At 58.3% G+C, this 16,213-nt stretch overlaps 1 protein-coding gene across 4 annotated transcripts in view; it reads right to left on the reverse strand.

The window, feature by feature from the left end:
- GSE1 (Gse1 coiled-coil protein) overlaps positions 1 to 16,213 on the reverse strand; it is a 370,501-nt gene that overhangs the window by 225,678 nt on the left and 128,610 nt on the right. For 3 of the 4 annotated variants that reach the window (XM_048870547.2, XM_075118453.1, XM_048870546.2), the window contains exon 2: positions 16,037 to 16,211. In XM_048870547.2, coding sequence (XP_048726504.2) covers positions 16,037 to 16,211 — 175 coding nt within the window. Of the gene's footprint in view, positions 1 to 6,329; positions 6,476 to 16,036; positions 16,212 to 16,213 lie in introns of those variants that run through there. The other variant, XM_048870549.2, reaches the window with a different exon arrangement.

Genomic DNA, 16,213 nt, shown 5'->3' on the forward strand with positions numbered 1-16,213 from the left:
ACTTAAATGGATTTTAAACTTCAAAAAGGATAGAGAGGGCATGCTGCCAAGCGCCAGGAGCGCAGCTTGCTAACTGAATGTCGGGTCAGCGGCAATCTCCGAAGGGATGACCCCGCGGGATGGAAGCACTAAGCACTGCAAAGCAGGAAGGATTGTGGGTAACATGGAAAACAGCTAACAGCGCTGATCCTCCCAGGGGCCTAACACACTCATGGCAGAGCGGGGGGGGCTGATCTGGGGAAGGGCATGGCTGGGGCTCTGCAGGGCCCTGGCATTACCTAGAGCCAGGGTCTCAGGTGAATTCAGGAAAGGAGCCCCCATGACAGGGCTGACAATGGTGCGAGAGTGAGCAAACAGGGAAAGGCTCCCTAAGTGGGGGGGTGGGGTCGGCAGTCAGAGCCCTGGAGAACAGGTTGCAGGGAACAATACTGCACTGGATCCTGGTGCACGGAGGGGACTCCTCCCGCTCTAGTTCTGTGAGGGATCAGAGTGGATCTAAGCCCTAAGAAAATGGTGCCCCTAGTGGCACCTGGACCATCCCTCACCCTCAGGCCGGGTTCAGGGGATGGGCAGAACACCGGCCCGGTGATCCCGACTGCCTGGCCTGGCCACCTCATTTAGCCTGCCCACCCCCCAAGCTCATGCCATCATCAGATGCCCATGTGGAAAATGAGTTATAAACAGCTCCCGGAGTGAAGTTCCAGACACAGAGCTTTCCAGAGGAAACGAGCAATGGCTAAGGCAGATGATGGCAGCCAGATAAGGCCTGGCGGGAGCAGGGGACCATGCCTCACTCTTCTCAGAAGTCCCCGAGATAAGGCAGCCGCTGTTATCAGCAACAAAGCAATGGGGCAGGTTTCCTCTTCACCCGATAGTGCAACCACCCACAGGGGACAGGGGAGGGGATGGGGAAGCAGCAGTATCCAGCGGTGCTCACCTCCCTCCCCCTCTCCAGCTCCCCCCAGGCTGGGAGGCTGACAGGCAGCCCTATTCAGCAGGGCAAGGGAAGCCATAGCACAGGAAGTACTGCCTCAAGGACAATCCTCTTGGCAGCTCTCCCGGAGCCTGCTGGGGGGCCCACAAACACACCCAAGTATACGACCCTCAGACTCACATGCAAACACTCACACAGATGCATGCAAAGATACCCATGCAAATACCTGCACGCCACAACAGAGCTACACAAACGAGGACGCACGTGTGCACACACAAGCTTTGCTCGGGTGGCAACCAGCAGCACCGGCCTCCGGAGACGCTGCTGCCCGCTGCAACGTGACATGTAAATGCAGCACCTCCGCTCTTCTCCTTGGGGTTTCTACTCTGTCCCCCTCCTCGCCCCACTCCACCCTGTTGCTAATCCTCCATCCCCTGCAGGCTCCATGCCGTGGTGCCCAGCAGGGGCTCCCATTCAAACCTCCTCAGAGAGGGCCACCTGTGGCTTAGTAAAAATTTCTGGCCCATTGAGTGATTAGAGCTCACAGACGCCCCCCCCTTCCTTCCCTTCCCCTGTTTCTGGGCTACCATCCAGTTTCCTGGCCAGAAACAGAGAGCAGAGACAGCTCGCCTCCCACAGCTCCGAGAACAGATCTGGGGTTGTGTTCACGTGTCCCACCAGCGCAGACCACACGGCACAGTGAGGACAAGAGCTGCCGGCTTGCAGTCTGCGCGGGGACCTAGCATTGGGGAAGCCAGACCGCTGGCTCAGATCTGCAGAGAGGAAAAAAAAAAAACAACCCAAAGACCCAAACAACTAAATCATAGCCCTGAAGTGACAGGGAGGAAGAGAGGGGCAGTGTCCTGACTGCTCGCCAAACCCAGCCATTTAACCTGGGAAAGCAGCAGCTGCTGCAGCCAAGTAAGGACACCCATGGCCTATTCCAAGCTACTGGGACACCGAGACCCTGAGATCCAGGCACACATGGTGAGACGGATGTGCATCTTGCCACATGCATGTGCAAGCAGGGCTCTGCTCCCACACAGATGCAACAGTGCACCATGTACACCAATTTCACAGCCAAGGAGCAGGCCCTCAACCTCTTTGGGTGATGGGGAGGATATTTACCGCCCCACCCCCAGGGCTGGCATGAGGCTTCATGAATGAATAATACCTAGCCTTTATGTAACACTTGCCATCTGCACAGAGGCTCCCCAGATAGCCCTCCCAGCAGATGAATGAGGCATGTTTGCAGGTGGAGAAACTGAGGCATGGAGAGATGAAGTGATTGACCCGAGGCTGTGCAGCAAGCTGGAACTGGGACCAGGAGTTCTGACTCCAAGTCTCCTGCTTAGTCCACTAGACCAGGATGCCTGCCACAGCACAGAGTCAGTGTCCGCAAGAGGCTGTGGAGATGGAAAGTGCTATCTAAGCACTCGCGGGATCACCCCCACATGGCCCAGCGATCAGAGCTCTGACGCCAGACTCCCATGCCAGAGGCACGGGTCAGCTAGCTGGTGTCTAGGCTCCCCGGCTGGTCAGGGAGAGAGACAGAGCTGCGGTCAGCTCAGGATTCCTACGACACTGCACCGCAACCCAGTTATTCTGTCCCACCGAGAGGTGGGGGCCCAGCAAGACCCCGAGTCTCACATGAATCTCCCAAACTCTCCTCTCCACCTGCTGAGGGACACCTGGCCCCATTCAATCCCACATGCTCACTTCACCGCTCTCAGGAGGGGACTGTACCCCCAATGATGCAGAGACCAGAGCTACACCGGCTCTTCCACTGGGAGAGCCAGGGCTCTGAGGCCCCAGGAAGGAGCAGAAAGAATTGAGATTAAGAATAGCCCCCACCCGCACCCTCTTTCCTCCCCCTGAAACCTGCAGCAGCCCCGTCCATGGCCCTAGCATGTCAGGAAGCGATAATGTTCTGCTTCTCCGGAGCTGCATGTCACATCCCAGCCTCCCTCACACCCCCACCAGAGACAGCAGGAATCCTGGCCTCCTGCCAAAGCCACTGTCTCCACTGTAATTCCCTTTGCCCTGGAGCCAACACACACACACTTAGATACAGACCCGCACGCACACCCCCCCCCCCGACAAAGACACTGGCATCACACAATCACACTTCTCCCACGGATACAGGGACATGCACACACATACGCACACCTCGACACACACGGTCCCAGATACACAAAGACCTCAATTCTGCACAAGGCCGAGTGCCCCCACCCCATGTGACCCCTCACAGGATCAGGCCCACAGAGCGCTGGCTGGAAGACAAGGGGAAGGGAAAAATGCTTCAGGAAACCCACTTGACTCGTCCGAAGGGACAGGACCAAGAGACGCTCCACGTGGGTAGGGCTGTGTGGAGAATCTCAGCTACGTGAAACTGGCTCAGCCAGGCCGACCCCATCACCAGACCTAGGGAGGTGGTAGAATCTCCTTCCTTAGAGGTTTTTAAGGTCAGGCTTGACAAAGCCCTGGCTGGGATGATTTAACTGGGATTTGGTCCTGCTTCGAGCAGGGGGTTGGACTAGATGACCTTCTGGGGTCCCTTCCAACCCTTATATTCTATGATTCTATGATTTACAGGCCTGTGATGGGAGAATCACACACACAGTCCCGGGTTTCCCCTCCTCCCTCCCCCACGCCCATGCCCACGCCCACAGAGTCACCCACAGACCTATCCCCACACCCACTTCCAGAGTCACCCACACACGCCAAAACGCTCCAAGCGACACCAGCACGGACACACACTCCCCCGCAGGAGCAGGTGCTGGATGGGCTAATTGGCTTTTCCATCCCTTGCTCCTATCACACCCATCAGGACACTCCTCGCCCATTCCTAGCCTCTCAACTGTTCATACTCCCAAACACGCACTGTGCACACCCATTCTCACCCTCGCACCTTGCTGGTGCATGCACACACGTGAGCTCTCACAGCCAGGTTGCCCCCACACAATTCCCCTTCCCCCAACACACACCAACATGTCCCAAGCCCGTCCCCATTTCAGCTGCCCCCCTCCCCCCGGTCCAGGATTCATTTTATGTCAGACTGAACCAACCCGAGCAGCTTCATGTTGCAGCTCCTGACATGAGCTTGCTAGTGCCCGACCCTCCAACCTTCCCCACTGCTGCTGCCACCCATCCCCCCCACAGTCAGGGCTCCCCTGGCCTAACCCTGCCTCTGTCCCATGCCCGCAGTCCCTAGGTGCTGCTCTGTGGCCCCAGGGCAGCGAGACTTAGAGAAGCCACGGTGAAGGCAGGGGCAGAGGAGGATGGACGGGTGCCAAAGCCAAGGACATTAAGTGTGTCCAGTTGACTCACAGAGGGCACTTTCTAATAGGACAGAGAAACAGGAGCCTTGTGTTGGCACCAGCCTTATCACAAACAAACGCTGGGAAGCGAGTGGAAGGGGGTGGGATTCAGGGTGCCAACACCCAGCAGCCATTAAAGCATGCTGCAGCTGCCCTTGAAAGGCCAGTGGCCCAGTGACTCTCGAGCCCCCAGGGCGAGGGGCAAGGCCAGCTGGAGAATGCCGGGCCCCGGCAGTTGAGCAGGCCATGAGATGAGACATGTGGGAGCCGGGCAAGAAGCAGGACTTCCACCCCAGGGTAATGACCTCACACCATGCAAACACGGACACACCATGCGACATCAGGTTTCCAGTGTGAGACTATAGAGGTCATCAGAATAATCCTCTGCCCCTCCTTCTAGCCTGGGTGTTTACAAACAGTTCACAACTCCCTCTCAAAATTAACATTGTATGTGGGTAAACTGAGGCACAGAGACTTACCCAAGATCAACACAGTGCATCAACAGGAGAGTTGGGAACAGAAACCAGGAGCGCTGATTCACTGCCCCCTGCTCCCACCACCAGGCCCCACACCCAGATAATATCTAGTGCATTTCATCAGTAGATCAAAGCTCTTTACAAAGCAGGTCAGAATCATTATCCACATTTCACAGATGGGGAAACCGAGACACAGGGAGCAAAGTGACTTGCCCAAAGTCATCCAGCAGGCCAGTGGCAGAGCCAGGAACAGAACCCTTGTCTCCCAAGTCCAAGTGCAGCACTCTCAGGAGTCCTGTCGCCCACCCCCCGCTGTAGCCATTAGACTGCATCCCATCCCAGAGGCATGAGTAGAATCCAGGAGTCCTGAGTCCCAATACCACACCCCACTGCTTGGATGGCACAGGCTGTAGAACAGAAAATGCAACTGAAAGCAACAACATTGCAAGTCTTGACCCCTTCAAGGACCCAGTTCAGAGGTCGGAGGCAGATGAAAATGGAGACGGCGCACTTCAAAGCAGGTGCTGCTGACCAGAACGAAACCACAAGCAGAGAGTCAATCATTCGATGTCCACAGGTCCCAGGGAGAGGGAGACAGGCAAAGGCACGGACAAAACCGCAGCGACCCCATGCCACCCCCAAAAGCCGAGATCGCTGGCAGAGCAGTGGCCAGCTGTGGCCCCACACTACCCGCTCCAGTGACATTCCCTCCTGACCGTAGGTGGAAAGGACACCCAGCTATGGGCAACAGTTCCCCACTGGCCCAACAGGGGGCAGCAGGAGGAGTTTCCCATCCTAGGTAACATAAAGCTTTCCCTCCCAATTTACTCCCCACCTTACTCCTATTGTGTGTTTGAGGGGAATGATGCAAGCCAGGTCAGTGCTGTAGGGGCTGGGGATTCTGCAGTAGGAGCACAGGGGTACATGGCACAGCAGGAGGGGGTACACCTAGACATTACAGACCATATCAGTCCAGTGGTCCTTCTCTGACACTAGGCAGCATCAGCTGCTTCAGATGAAGGTGCAAGAAATCCTGCAGTGGATGGGGTTATGGGGCAGTGTGCCCCCAGGGGAAGTTAATGGCTACTTATGCCCTGAAGCTGGAGATCTCACAGGGCTTATACCCCTTCTCCTGTTTAAAGTACCTACGGATGTTCTCATTAACCCCAACAAATGTCCAGTCCTGCTAAGCTCTTGTCTTCAGGGACATCTTGTGGCAGGGAGTTCCACAGGTTAACCAGTGTACTAAGTATGCAGGGGTAGGAAGCTGTGCAGCAGGGTTGGGGGGGAAGCCTAGGGACCCTGGATGGGTAGAGTAGGCGCAGAGAGGGTGTAGAGGGGGACCAGACAAGGCAGAGGGGGTCAGGCTGCCTTATCAGTGTGCCCCCATCCCTTCCCAGGCGCCCCACAGCCAGCCCCTTACAGTAACCCAGAGCGCCTGGCCAAGTCCCTAGGCGGCCAGCGAGAGTCCTTTAGGAAACCGCCCCAGCTGCCCTGCAGCCACCACCCAGCGCTGCCCCCGCCCGGGCCCGACGCCACGGGGATGGGGGCCGCAGGCAGGAGTCTCCCCCCACCCCGGGGCCCCGCGCAGGCACTCACCGAGCGGGCGCACCTTCCAGCGGCGGCTTTTCTCGTCCATGGGGAGGGCTCCGAGCCAGCGGCGGCTGCCAGCGGGGACCGGAGGGAAACTTTCCCCCGCCGCCTCCGGGCGGGCTCGGCGCGTCCCGGCGGGCGCGGGGGTCCCAGCGCCCGGGGGCCCTGCCCGGCGCTCCCGGAGCAGCAGGAGCAAGGCGCGGGCGGCTTCCCCGACACTTCCTGCTTCGCTCCGCGCCTGCCCCGGCCGCCGCTCCGGCTCGCCGTGACTCACCGGCCCGCGGGCCCCCGCCGGCTCGCCGCGCCGCTGCCGGGGAGGGGTCGGATACCCGGGGGGAGCCGTGGGGGGAGGGGTCGGATACCCAGTGGGGGGAGGGGGCGCGCTGCCGGGGGGAAGGTCGCACACCCGGGGGGGAGCAAGGGAGGGAGGGGGCGTACAGCCGGGGGGGGGACAATGGGGGGAGGGGTCGCGCTGCCGGGGAGGGGTCGGATACCCGGGGGGAGCCGTGGGGGGAGGGGTCGGATACCCAGTGGGGGGAGGGGGCGCGCTGCCGGGGGGAAGGTCGCACACCCGGAGGGAGCAGTGGGGGGAGGGGTCGCGCTGCCGGGGGGGGGGGGAGGTCGCACACCCGGGAAGGAGCAATGGGGGGAGGGGTCGCGCTGCCGGGGGGGGGAAGGTCGCACACCCGGGGGGAGCAGTGGGGGGAGGGGTCGCGCTGCCGGGGGGGGGGGAGATCGCACACCCGGGGGGAGCAGTGGGGAGGAGGGGTCGGCTACCCAGTGGGGGGAGGGGGCGCGCTGCCGGGTGGTAGGTCGCACACCCGGGGGGAGCAATGGGGGGAGGGGGCGCTGCTGGGGGGAGCAGTCGGATACCCAGTGGGGGGAGGGGGTGTCGCACACCCAGGGGAGCAGTGGGGGGGAGGGGTCGGCTACCCACTGGGGGGAGGGGGCGCGCTGCCGGGTGGAAGGTCGCACACCCGGGGGGAGCAATGGGGGGAGGGGGCGCACACTCGGGAGGGGCAATGGGGGGAGGGGTCGCGCTGCCGCGGGGGGGGGAGGTCGCACACCCGGAGGGAGCAGTGGGGGGAAGGCGCGCTTCCGGGGGGAGCAGTTGGATACCCATTGGGGGGAGGGGAGGTCGCACACCCAGGGGAGCACTGGGGGGGAGGGGTCGGATACCTAGTGGGGGGAGGGGGTGCACTGTCAGTGGGGAGGTCAGGTCACGCCATGGGACAGGGAGGGTAGCACTAGCGGGGGGGGGAGCAGCAGGGAGGGGGGGTCATGCTTGGAAGAGAAACACTTGGTGTTGTCACACAACTCAGCGGGGGGGTGCCCATGACCCAGGGGAGCAGTGGGGGGTCGCATTTCTTGGGGGGAGCAGAAATGGCACCCCCCCCGGCAGAGCAGTGTGGGGATAGGGGCACACACACCCCAGAGCAGTGGGCGGAGGAGGGGAGCACACACCCCACAGGAGTGGGATGGGGGCGCACACCTCACAGAGCAGTGGGAGCATGGGGGCAGAGGTGGGGGGCGCACACCCAGGAAGCAGTGAGGGGGAATCAAATGCTCATAGGGAGCAGCAGCCAGTGAGAGAGGTCGCATGCTTGGCAGGGAAGATCCCCGGGATGTCAGCAGCCAGCCAGCCTGGGTGTGGGGCACGATTGCAGCAGAAGCGGGTCAGGATTCAGGAGTGTGGGGGCAGTCATTCTGGGAGGGAGGTACTGGGGGAGGAGCTGGCTGGTCCTGGACAGAGCGGGGGTGGGCTGAGGGTTGAGGAGGGTCAGAGCTGCTCCCAAAATCCATTTAGCTCACTTAGAAGAATTCCTGCCACTAGGCCTCTCCCAGCTTAGAGACCTCCCCAAACAGCCAACTCCCCCAGTGACCTGCCAGATACCCCCAACGCTCAGAGATACCCCAATGACCTGCCACGGAGACCCCTCAAACTCCACCAGAGAACCCCTAGCCTCATGGGAGAGCCCCCAAACCCAGCAGCCAGACTCCCGTAAACCCCTCACATCCTCAGAGATCCCTGACACTTCTCAACCAGCTCTCAGACCCAAACTGCCTCCAAAGATCCCTGCCAGACACCCCTCACCCCACCCCGCAACTGGGCCATGCCCTGGGAGACACCAGGCTGGGCCCTTCGGCATGAGGGTGGGAGGAACCTCCTGCTGCTTCCCCGAGCCCAGGGCAGGGCTGCTGACGAGCCATCTCCCTCGGAGGCCTGGTGGGCACCCGGTGAGGGGACACTCAGAAATGCCAGTGCACCCTGTTGCAGGCGGAGGGCCTGGCGCCTCCAGGAGCTGTGAGGCACTGTCTGGGTTGCCACTAGCCTGCACCCTGCAGAGATAAGGGCATGTGGGGGTTTGTTTGCTCCCCACAGGGAGGGAAGGTGGGCGGCTGTGTGGGATGATTTCTCACGCCACCTCCTGGACAAATGGAAGATGACAGCATGGGCCCTGAGCACGCTCCCAACACGGCAAGGCAGCTGGGGTACCAGGGGTCCCCCGAGTTCAGGAATGAGCGGGAACAGCTGATGAATGCCGCATGGAACATATCCAAAGGAGGCTGGAGAATCCCAGGGGTCTGCAGCCACTGCTCTCTGGGGTATTGCTCTGAACCTAGCAGTAACCAAAAGTCACTAATACTTAGCATGTCGCCTTCTGCGCACGTACACCCGCCAGGCGCCTCCAAAACATCCACTGAGCAAAATAACCAACCAGTTTGGGGACCCTGGTAGGTCGCAACCCGGTCCTTAAAATGACAAGGGTGCTGCCAGGGCTGATGGGAAGGGAAAAAGGGGGACAATGGGAGGTCAGGGGAGTGACCCCAAAACATCTGTAATGGCTGTGTAAATAAAGTTAAATGGGAGGGAGTGTGACCCCTTCAAGATGATGTACCAGGGCCCCAGATTTCTCTCGCCAGACCTGGGTTCCGATCACTAACCCAGTCACCACAAACAGCACTGGTCTGGCCCCCTGCCAACTCCAATCTCAAGGCTTCCCCCTGCAAAGTCACAAGAGGGACTGGGAAGAAGTGCGAGGATATGCCCCATAGACTGAGCTCGCAGCAGGTTGGGCTGCCCCATGCATGGTGAAATGGGGGCAGCCCAAGGCACCCTGTACTGCTGGGATCCTGCCTTATCAATCCAGTGGCTTCCACTGTGCTCGGGATGAGTGACTGACTGGCCAAGTCCCTCCCCTGGACAGGTCTGGCACAGGTGCAACAGAGCGAGTTGAATGCCACACAGAACATATCCAAAGAGGGCTGCAGAATCCCAGGGGGCGGGATTTTTGCCATTCAGCTGCCTGACACCCCACCCCCAATGGAGGGATCCCCCTTACTCCTGTCACTCTGCCAACTAGGTCCTTTTCCCCACCTGATGCTGGAAATGAGCTGCCACTCAGCATCAGCCCAGCGTGATCCTTCATCAGAGGCAGCTGTCTGCTGATGGCCAGAGGCGAGCATAATGATGCAGCTCAGCTTGGGATCAAGGGACCAGGAGGCAGCCGCTTGTCTTTGACTAGCCCCAAAGGGGCCTCTCTCCTGGAGCCTCCATCCCCATTAATAGCTCTCAAAGCCCTGTCAGTGGAATTATGGCAAAGGACTCAGGCACTGAGTTCTACTGATCCGTCCCCAGTGATTCCAGAGAAATGGACATCTATTGGAAGAGCAAATGCATGAACCTCTGGCCAAAGCTCAGCAGTGTTCGGAAATCTGGCGCACCACCAGGTCTGAGCTCCACTTACTTCACCTGCCTTGGTCTGGACGGCCACCAGTCTGCCTCACATCATAAGGGAGACGAGTCTGGTGGGTTCTCAGCCCAGGCCCAAGGGAAGATTTGTTCAGCAACAGCAAACCACTGCACCATTCTATCCAACAGCTGTATCTCAGGTAACAGGGATGCCACAGGACAGTAGGGGAGGGGGGGATATTGTAGGCTTGCCAAGACACTGGCTGCAAAAACGACAGGGCCCGGATATTCCACTATCCCAGCAATAGGTGCATTAGAAATGAGCTATGCTAGATAGTCCCCTTCAAACCCTGCACCCCTTCCTAAGCCCCACAGGAGCCCCTGTTCCCCGTCAGCACTCTCACTTCAAACCCCTTCTCCCCCTTTGCTTCCACTGGCTTTTCTTCCCCACCCTTCCCCAGTTCCTCTTCCTCCAAAGGCCCTTCAGCTGCATCGAGCCTGCCACCCCAGGTGTCCTCCACACTCCTTAGCGCTGGTTGCTCCAGCACTCTCCTTCCCCCAACTCTCTCTTTCTTTTCTATTTTAAATTTTTATTGCCATTTTTTTTAAGAATACAGAGGAACAAATGCCCTTATCAGCAATTCTCACAAGGTATAAAGAGATGCTTTTATCTCACTGCCTTTACTCAGCTAGTGCGAGCCAATGCCTGTTAATTTTTTAATTTTCCTAGTGAATGCATGTGTGGCTTCGTCAGCATATATTATACATGCACACTCCCAGGGAGTCACGGAGTATGTATACACCGCCAGGAGAGGCAGATCTGCCAATGACACCCACAGTTAAGGTTGCTCAACCTTTCCCCTTATAAGACCCTGTTTCCAGTTGCTTAGAACTTTATCAGACTGTAATCATTCGGGTGACCTTTTCAACGCAGGATGGCTGCCGTGGACTATTTAAAAAACAAAAATGTTTCCGCTAAAAGAGTCCAGCCATTTCCGCGAATGAGATGAGGGAAAAATACTTGTTAGAAAAATCTTCACAGCGGTTTCACGGAGACGCGCTAGCACCCCAGTGCTTAGGAGCAGGGACTTGATATTTGTCCTTTACTCTACCTAGAAACATCCACCCACATCCGGCTGAATTATGACCCTCTGAAAATTGCCATTGCACATGCTCCGTTAGAGTCTGGCAGCTAAATTCTCCGAAGCCGTGGCCGGAACTGAGCCTGCACCATCCTAGCACTGCAGAAGCTGAGCAGCCCTTTTCCTGCAATTGATTTCCCGCATGGCTGGGGCCGAGGTGGAGCCAGGCACCAGAAGTGAGAGAGGGAGACTTTATGGTGCTCTGAATGCGCCTTCTGCTGGCAGTCCAGAGGAAAAAGGAGGGAGCAGCTTGACTCAAATGCAGATGGATGAAGACAGGAGCAAAGTAGGACAGGGACAAGCTTGCGGGGAGGGGGCAAGAAACACAGAGGGGACAGGACCAGAAAGGTCTGTAACCACTAGAACACACTCCCCTCCAGAACCTAGAATAGAATCCAGGATTCCTCAATCCCAAAATTCTTCTGCTGTCAACAAACAGCTGAGAGTCCCGCTGGCAAAATGCGTCTCTCTTCCAGTCTAGTGACTGGCTGACCTAGAGGATAACAGCCTACTTCCACTACCAGTTACTCAATTAGCCCAAGTGGTATAGAGGTCTATGCTGTAGATCTAAAGATCCCAACCCTGATGATGACCCAAGTTTGGGGTCAGCGTGGTTCCACACGAAAGTACTCTTGATTTTTCAGGGTTTTTTTTAAAACATAGGAAATCTCAACTAAAAACTACATTCAAAGGACATTACTGTTGCAAAGTCAAGCACTCAAAAGTTGGAAAATGCCAGAATCAAGGGTGCCTGTGCAACCGTAATTCGGCCCCCTTGTTCTATACGCATTATGATTACAGACTTCAATTCCATGATCACATATTTGTTTCCACAGGATCCCTGCCTCTTTCAGTGCACCGGCTGGACCTGCTCTGGGGGGGAATCAGGGTTGTGGAGTGAATGAGACAGGGAAATGCAGGAAGAGAAAGGATATCCTTGTAGTGGAGCCAGCTGAACGTGGCCCTGGAGAACTTGATTTTATCCTTAGCACTGCTACAGAGTTCCCATGTGATGCTGGGCAAGTCACTATGCCAATAAGCACCACAGAAAAGTCTATGAAGAAATTAATACCCCTGTATTTCATTTAATGCGGGGTTCGGATGGTGGGTGGGAAATAAGGCCTGGGACCACATGCTGAATGAGGAAGATGAAAAGAAATAATGAATAGCTGCCCAGTTCATCCTGTGTACTGTATGAGGCAGTAGTCCTGTGCAATTATGTAATTAAAGACTGGCATAAAGCACACTCCCTACTATATACCCAGCATGAGTTACTCTGGGGTGTTCTCAGCCTGAGACGCATCAGGGTGGGGCACGAAGCTGCAGTGAACCAGCTGCAGAGACCAGTGGCAGCAGGCCCTGGGGGCCAGTGCAGCATGTGTCTCCATGTCTTTGCAAAGCCTGCCAGCTTGCAGGGAGGTGAGGCCCTGGGCCTTTGGGTGGGTAGCACCTCTAGGCACTCTAAGCCCCAGAATTCTGAATGCCTCCGGTTCAGGTACCCACAGCATGCTAGAGGAGAGACAGGCCTCTGCTGTAAGAAATACAAATAGGGATTCTCACTGAGGCTGCTGGATGCGGGCAGACCCCATGTTTCTCTCTGGCACCCAGACTGACTAGCCCAGCTCGAGACACCACGCAGGGCCCTCCCTGGGTCCTGGCCTGGACTCAGCAGGTATGTACCGGGCCACTGTTCCAACTGCAAAGTGCCTCGCCATATTAACAGAGTGGGTGGTCGCAGGTTCAGCTCTGTCTTCCTGTCAGCACACCCTTCATGGCAAGGAGAAGGAGCATCTCTGCCATTCAGCAGCTTAGAGGTGAGGCATGGATTCCCCTGGACTGTGGCTCTTCTTGGAAGCAGCCAGCACATTTGCAGCCATCCAGCAGCTCCTTCTCCTACCCTGGCAAGTCTCCCATTGCACACGGGGCCTCGCTAGTTGCCCCCTCCTGCCTGCAGAGTGAACCCTGGAGGGGCACACCCCAAGGTTAAAGCCCTCCCCACTCTGTGCTAGCCCTATGTCCAGTGGAGTCCGCTGGCACAGGGAGGCTCAATACGCTCTGTGCGCTCGGCATGATGATCTATCGCGGCACCTCTAGCTGCCAAAGCTTAATCATCCTCACAGCTAGGCTGCTCCAGCTAAGACTGCTGCCCGGGAGGCCGCAGACACAGAGCCCATGAGAATCGGAGTGCCAAACCGGGAAGCAACACAGACAAGAGGTAACGCATGTGCACACAGACGTACGCAGCACTAAAGAGGGTATCCGCTACATGGCCTGCGGCATCCAGGTGTCTCGTGGACAGGGCTCTGGGGTGGCGGATAAGAAGCCTTCTCCCAGAGGTCACAGATTCAAAGCCAGGTTGCCCAGCGACCACGTGTCACTGCCATCAGATGGCACAAACTTGTGGGCAGAGGCTTTATGGCTCTCCCTCATCCTTCATCCTGCTGCGCAAGTGCCCCTCCCCACTCATCGGTGGTGTGGGGAAGGGGCAGGAGATCCCCATGCACTGGGATCTGGAGTGGGAATGTGAGCGCCCTGGGACAGGGGCTGCAGATGAAATGTGGCAGGCGTCTAATGAGCCATTAATCAATGTCACCTTTGCCCAGCAGCCGATGGCAAGGCAATAAAAGCGGGGCTGGATTTTCCAGGCCACAGCTCCCATCTCGCTTGGCTGGGAACAGCTTGCAAATGGTGAGGGCGCCGTGGACCCCCAGCCCGGAGCGATTTCTGAGGAAGCGCTGGGGAGCTCCAGCAGGGGTAGTGAGAGCCCTGCAGCACTCGCACTAGCTGGGAGTGAAAGGATAATGCAGCTCCCTTGGGCAGGGCCTGTGGAGGTGGGCTAGGAATCGGGGCAGACAAGCTTTCCCCGGAGTAATTCAGTGGTTCTGCGTCCAGCCAGAACGAGTGTGAGCGGTTGCAGCGGCACCTTCAATGGACGATGCTGTCTAGGCTCGATTCGAGATGGGGTGAAGACTCGGGGGGGGGGGGAAAGGGAGGGGGTCTGGGACCATCCAAGCCAGCTGGCCCATGCCTAGTCAGCCCCCAGTCATATCACCAGCTGCAGTCATACAGAATACTGGGCTGAGTCCCATGGGCCTGATTCAGGCGGCGTGGTCCAAGAAGCTCTGGCCCAGTAACGAGACCCTCTGCCTTGCCTACAGCCCCTTCTGCTGAGGATCCCACAGTACCTTTGCACGGCTGGGCCTGGGGAAAGCCAGGGACTTGCCCAAGGCTGCTTGGCTGGTCAGTGGAAGAGCCAAGAACAGGACCCAGATCCGTCAGCCCCTCAGCTTGACCACCCTCCAAACAGAGAGGAGCTCCCCCCACCCAGGCAGCTACAGGCATTGGCATGGAAACAGGCCCACGCAGGGCTCCTTTCAGTCCCTGCCTGATGCACCTGCAGTTCCCCCGCATGACAGTGCCTCGCTCTCCTGTTCCCCTCTGCCAAGAGCTGGAGTGGGCGGCAGTCTCCACATCAAAGCAGCCAGAGCGCCAGGAGTCTTCCAGGGCCACCGGGAAGGCTGCTAACAAACAAGCCCAGCATGGGAGGGTGTGTGACACCTCCCCAAGGAATGCTGCTGCTCCTGCCTGACAAGGCTCTGAACTCCCACGAGATGGAGCCCAGCCCAGCCTCAGCCCCATGGCGTCCCGGATCGCAGGCACAGCTGGCATTGCCCTGCAGGTGTCCTTGGCGCCCAGTGTACCACTGGGGCGGCAGGGCCTGGCCTCGGGGGACTGGCCACAGGAGAAAGAGCCTTTCACATCCAGGTCACCCTGGGGATCCGGCCACGGGTCATTTCGTCCCTGGGCACAGCCGCCGGGTGGCCTACACACAGGGAGTTGGTGGCTTTCACTCTGACTCCCAGCAGGCTTGTGTCCACATCACAAACCTGCCACCCTTCCCCAGCCTTGTTGGCCGTCTTGGCAGAGAGGCCACGGATTAAATGGAGCAAGGAGACAGCACATTCACACAGGCCAGGGGGGAGGCACAAGAGCAGGAGAGTAAGGGCTTGGTAGAGAGTCCTCTGCCACCAGGTCACCCTTGCCCCACACCCTGGCACCAGACCCTGGGCACTATCTCCTGTCCCTAGCAATGAGTTTCACCTACACTCTGTCTTCTCCCTCGCCCCTCTGACCCAGTCCATAGACACAAAAAGGCCAACAGGAAATCTGCTCAGCAGGCCTTCAACACAGAGCATCCAACAGGCTACGAGGCGTACCCAGGACTGCCCCTTGGCCAGACAATGCTGTATTGGCTAATGACAGGACATCCACATTTCCAACTGTCCCCTGCCCCACACACACACTCCTCCCTGCATCCCGCTCTCTGACTGCAGCTGCCTGGGGCTTACCCAGGAAGGTGGAGGGCAAGGCACCAGCACTGGAGAAGACTGCCCACCAAGCAGCTGCACTGGGGACAGGGGAGGGAAATTCTGGCTGCCGAGTGCATAGATTGCCTCCCAGCACACAAACCATGAGGACCCAGTCCCACAGTCCTCACACAGGCAAGTTTCCAACAGAGTTGATGGAAGTTCTGCCCATGCAAGAACAGCAGGATTGAGTCCCAAGATCTTGGGGAAAAGCTGCCTCTCTTGTGAGGAGGCTGGTCCCGAGCTGCCTTGGCTTGGTCCAACTCGCTGCTGTCACTTCCTGGGACACCCCAGGTATCCCCTTCTCTGAGTAAAGCACCAGGGCCCAGCTGCGCCTAGTGGATACGCTGTGGCACATTAGGGGATTGGTCGGCCCAAGTCTCGCAAGCAACATTGCTGCACGCAGTCAGAACAACATGGAGACGGTGGGTCCTTGGGGTCACGCCCCAGAGCTCCAAGCTCTGCTACTGCAGGTTCCCCCCATGCCCAGACAGCAAATCTAGCACCTACTTGTAGCTCCCAGGTCTGCGCCCTCCACATCCACACTCAGCTGGCCGCGGTCAGAGCCAATCTCCTGTGCACCTCCGTTCCTTGCACCTGGGCTCTCCCCAGAGCCCGCCAGTCGCTGTCTGGGCTCGCTGGTGGAAGGCTTCACAGCAGGTGTCTCCAGAGAAGAGGACAACGCCT

This window comes from Caretta caretta, chromosome 12, assembly GCF_965140235.1.
Source record: "Caretta caretta isolate rCarCar2 chromosome 12, rCarCar1.hap1, whole genome shotgun sequence".
In the NCBI taxonomy this organism is placed as follows: Eukaryota; Metazoa; Chordata; order Testudines; family Cheloniidae; genus Caretta; species Caretta caretta.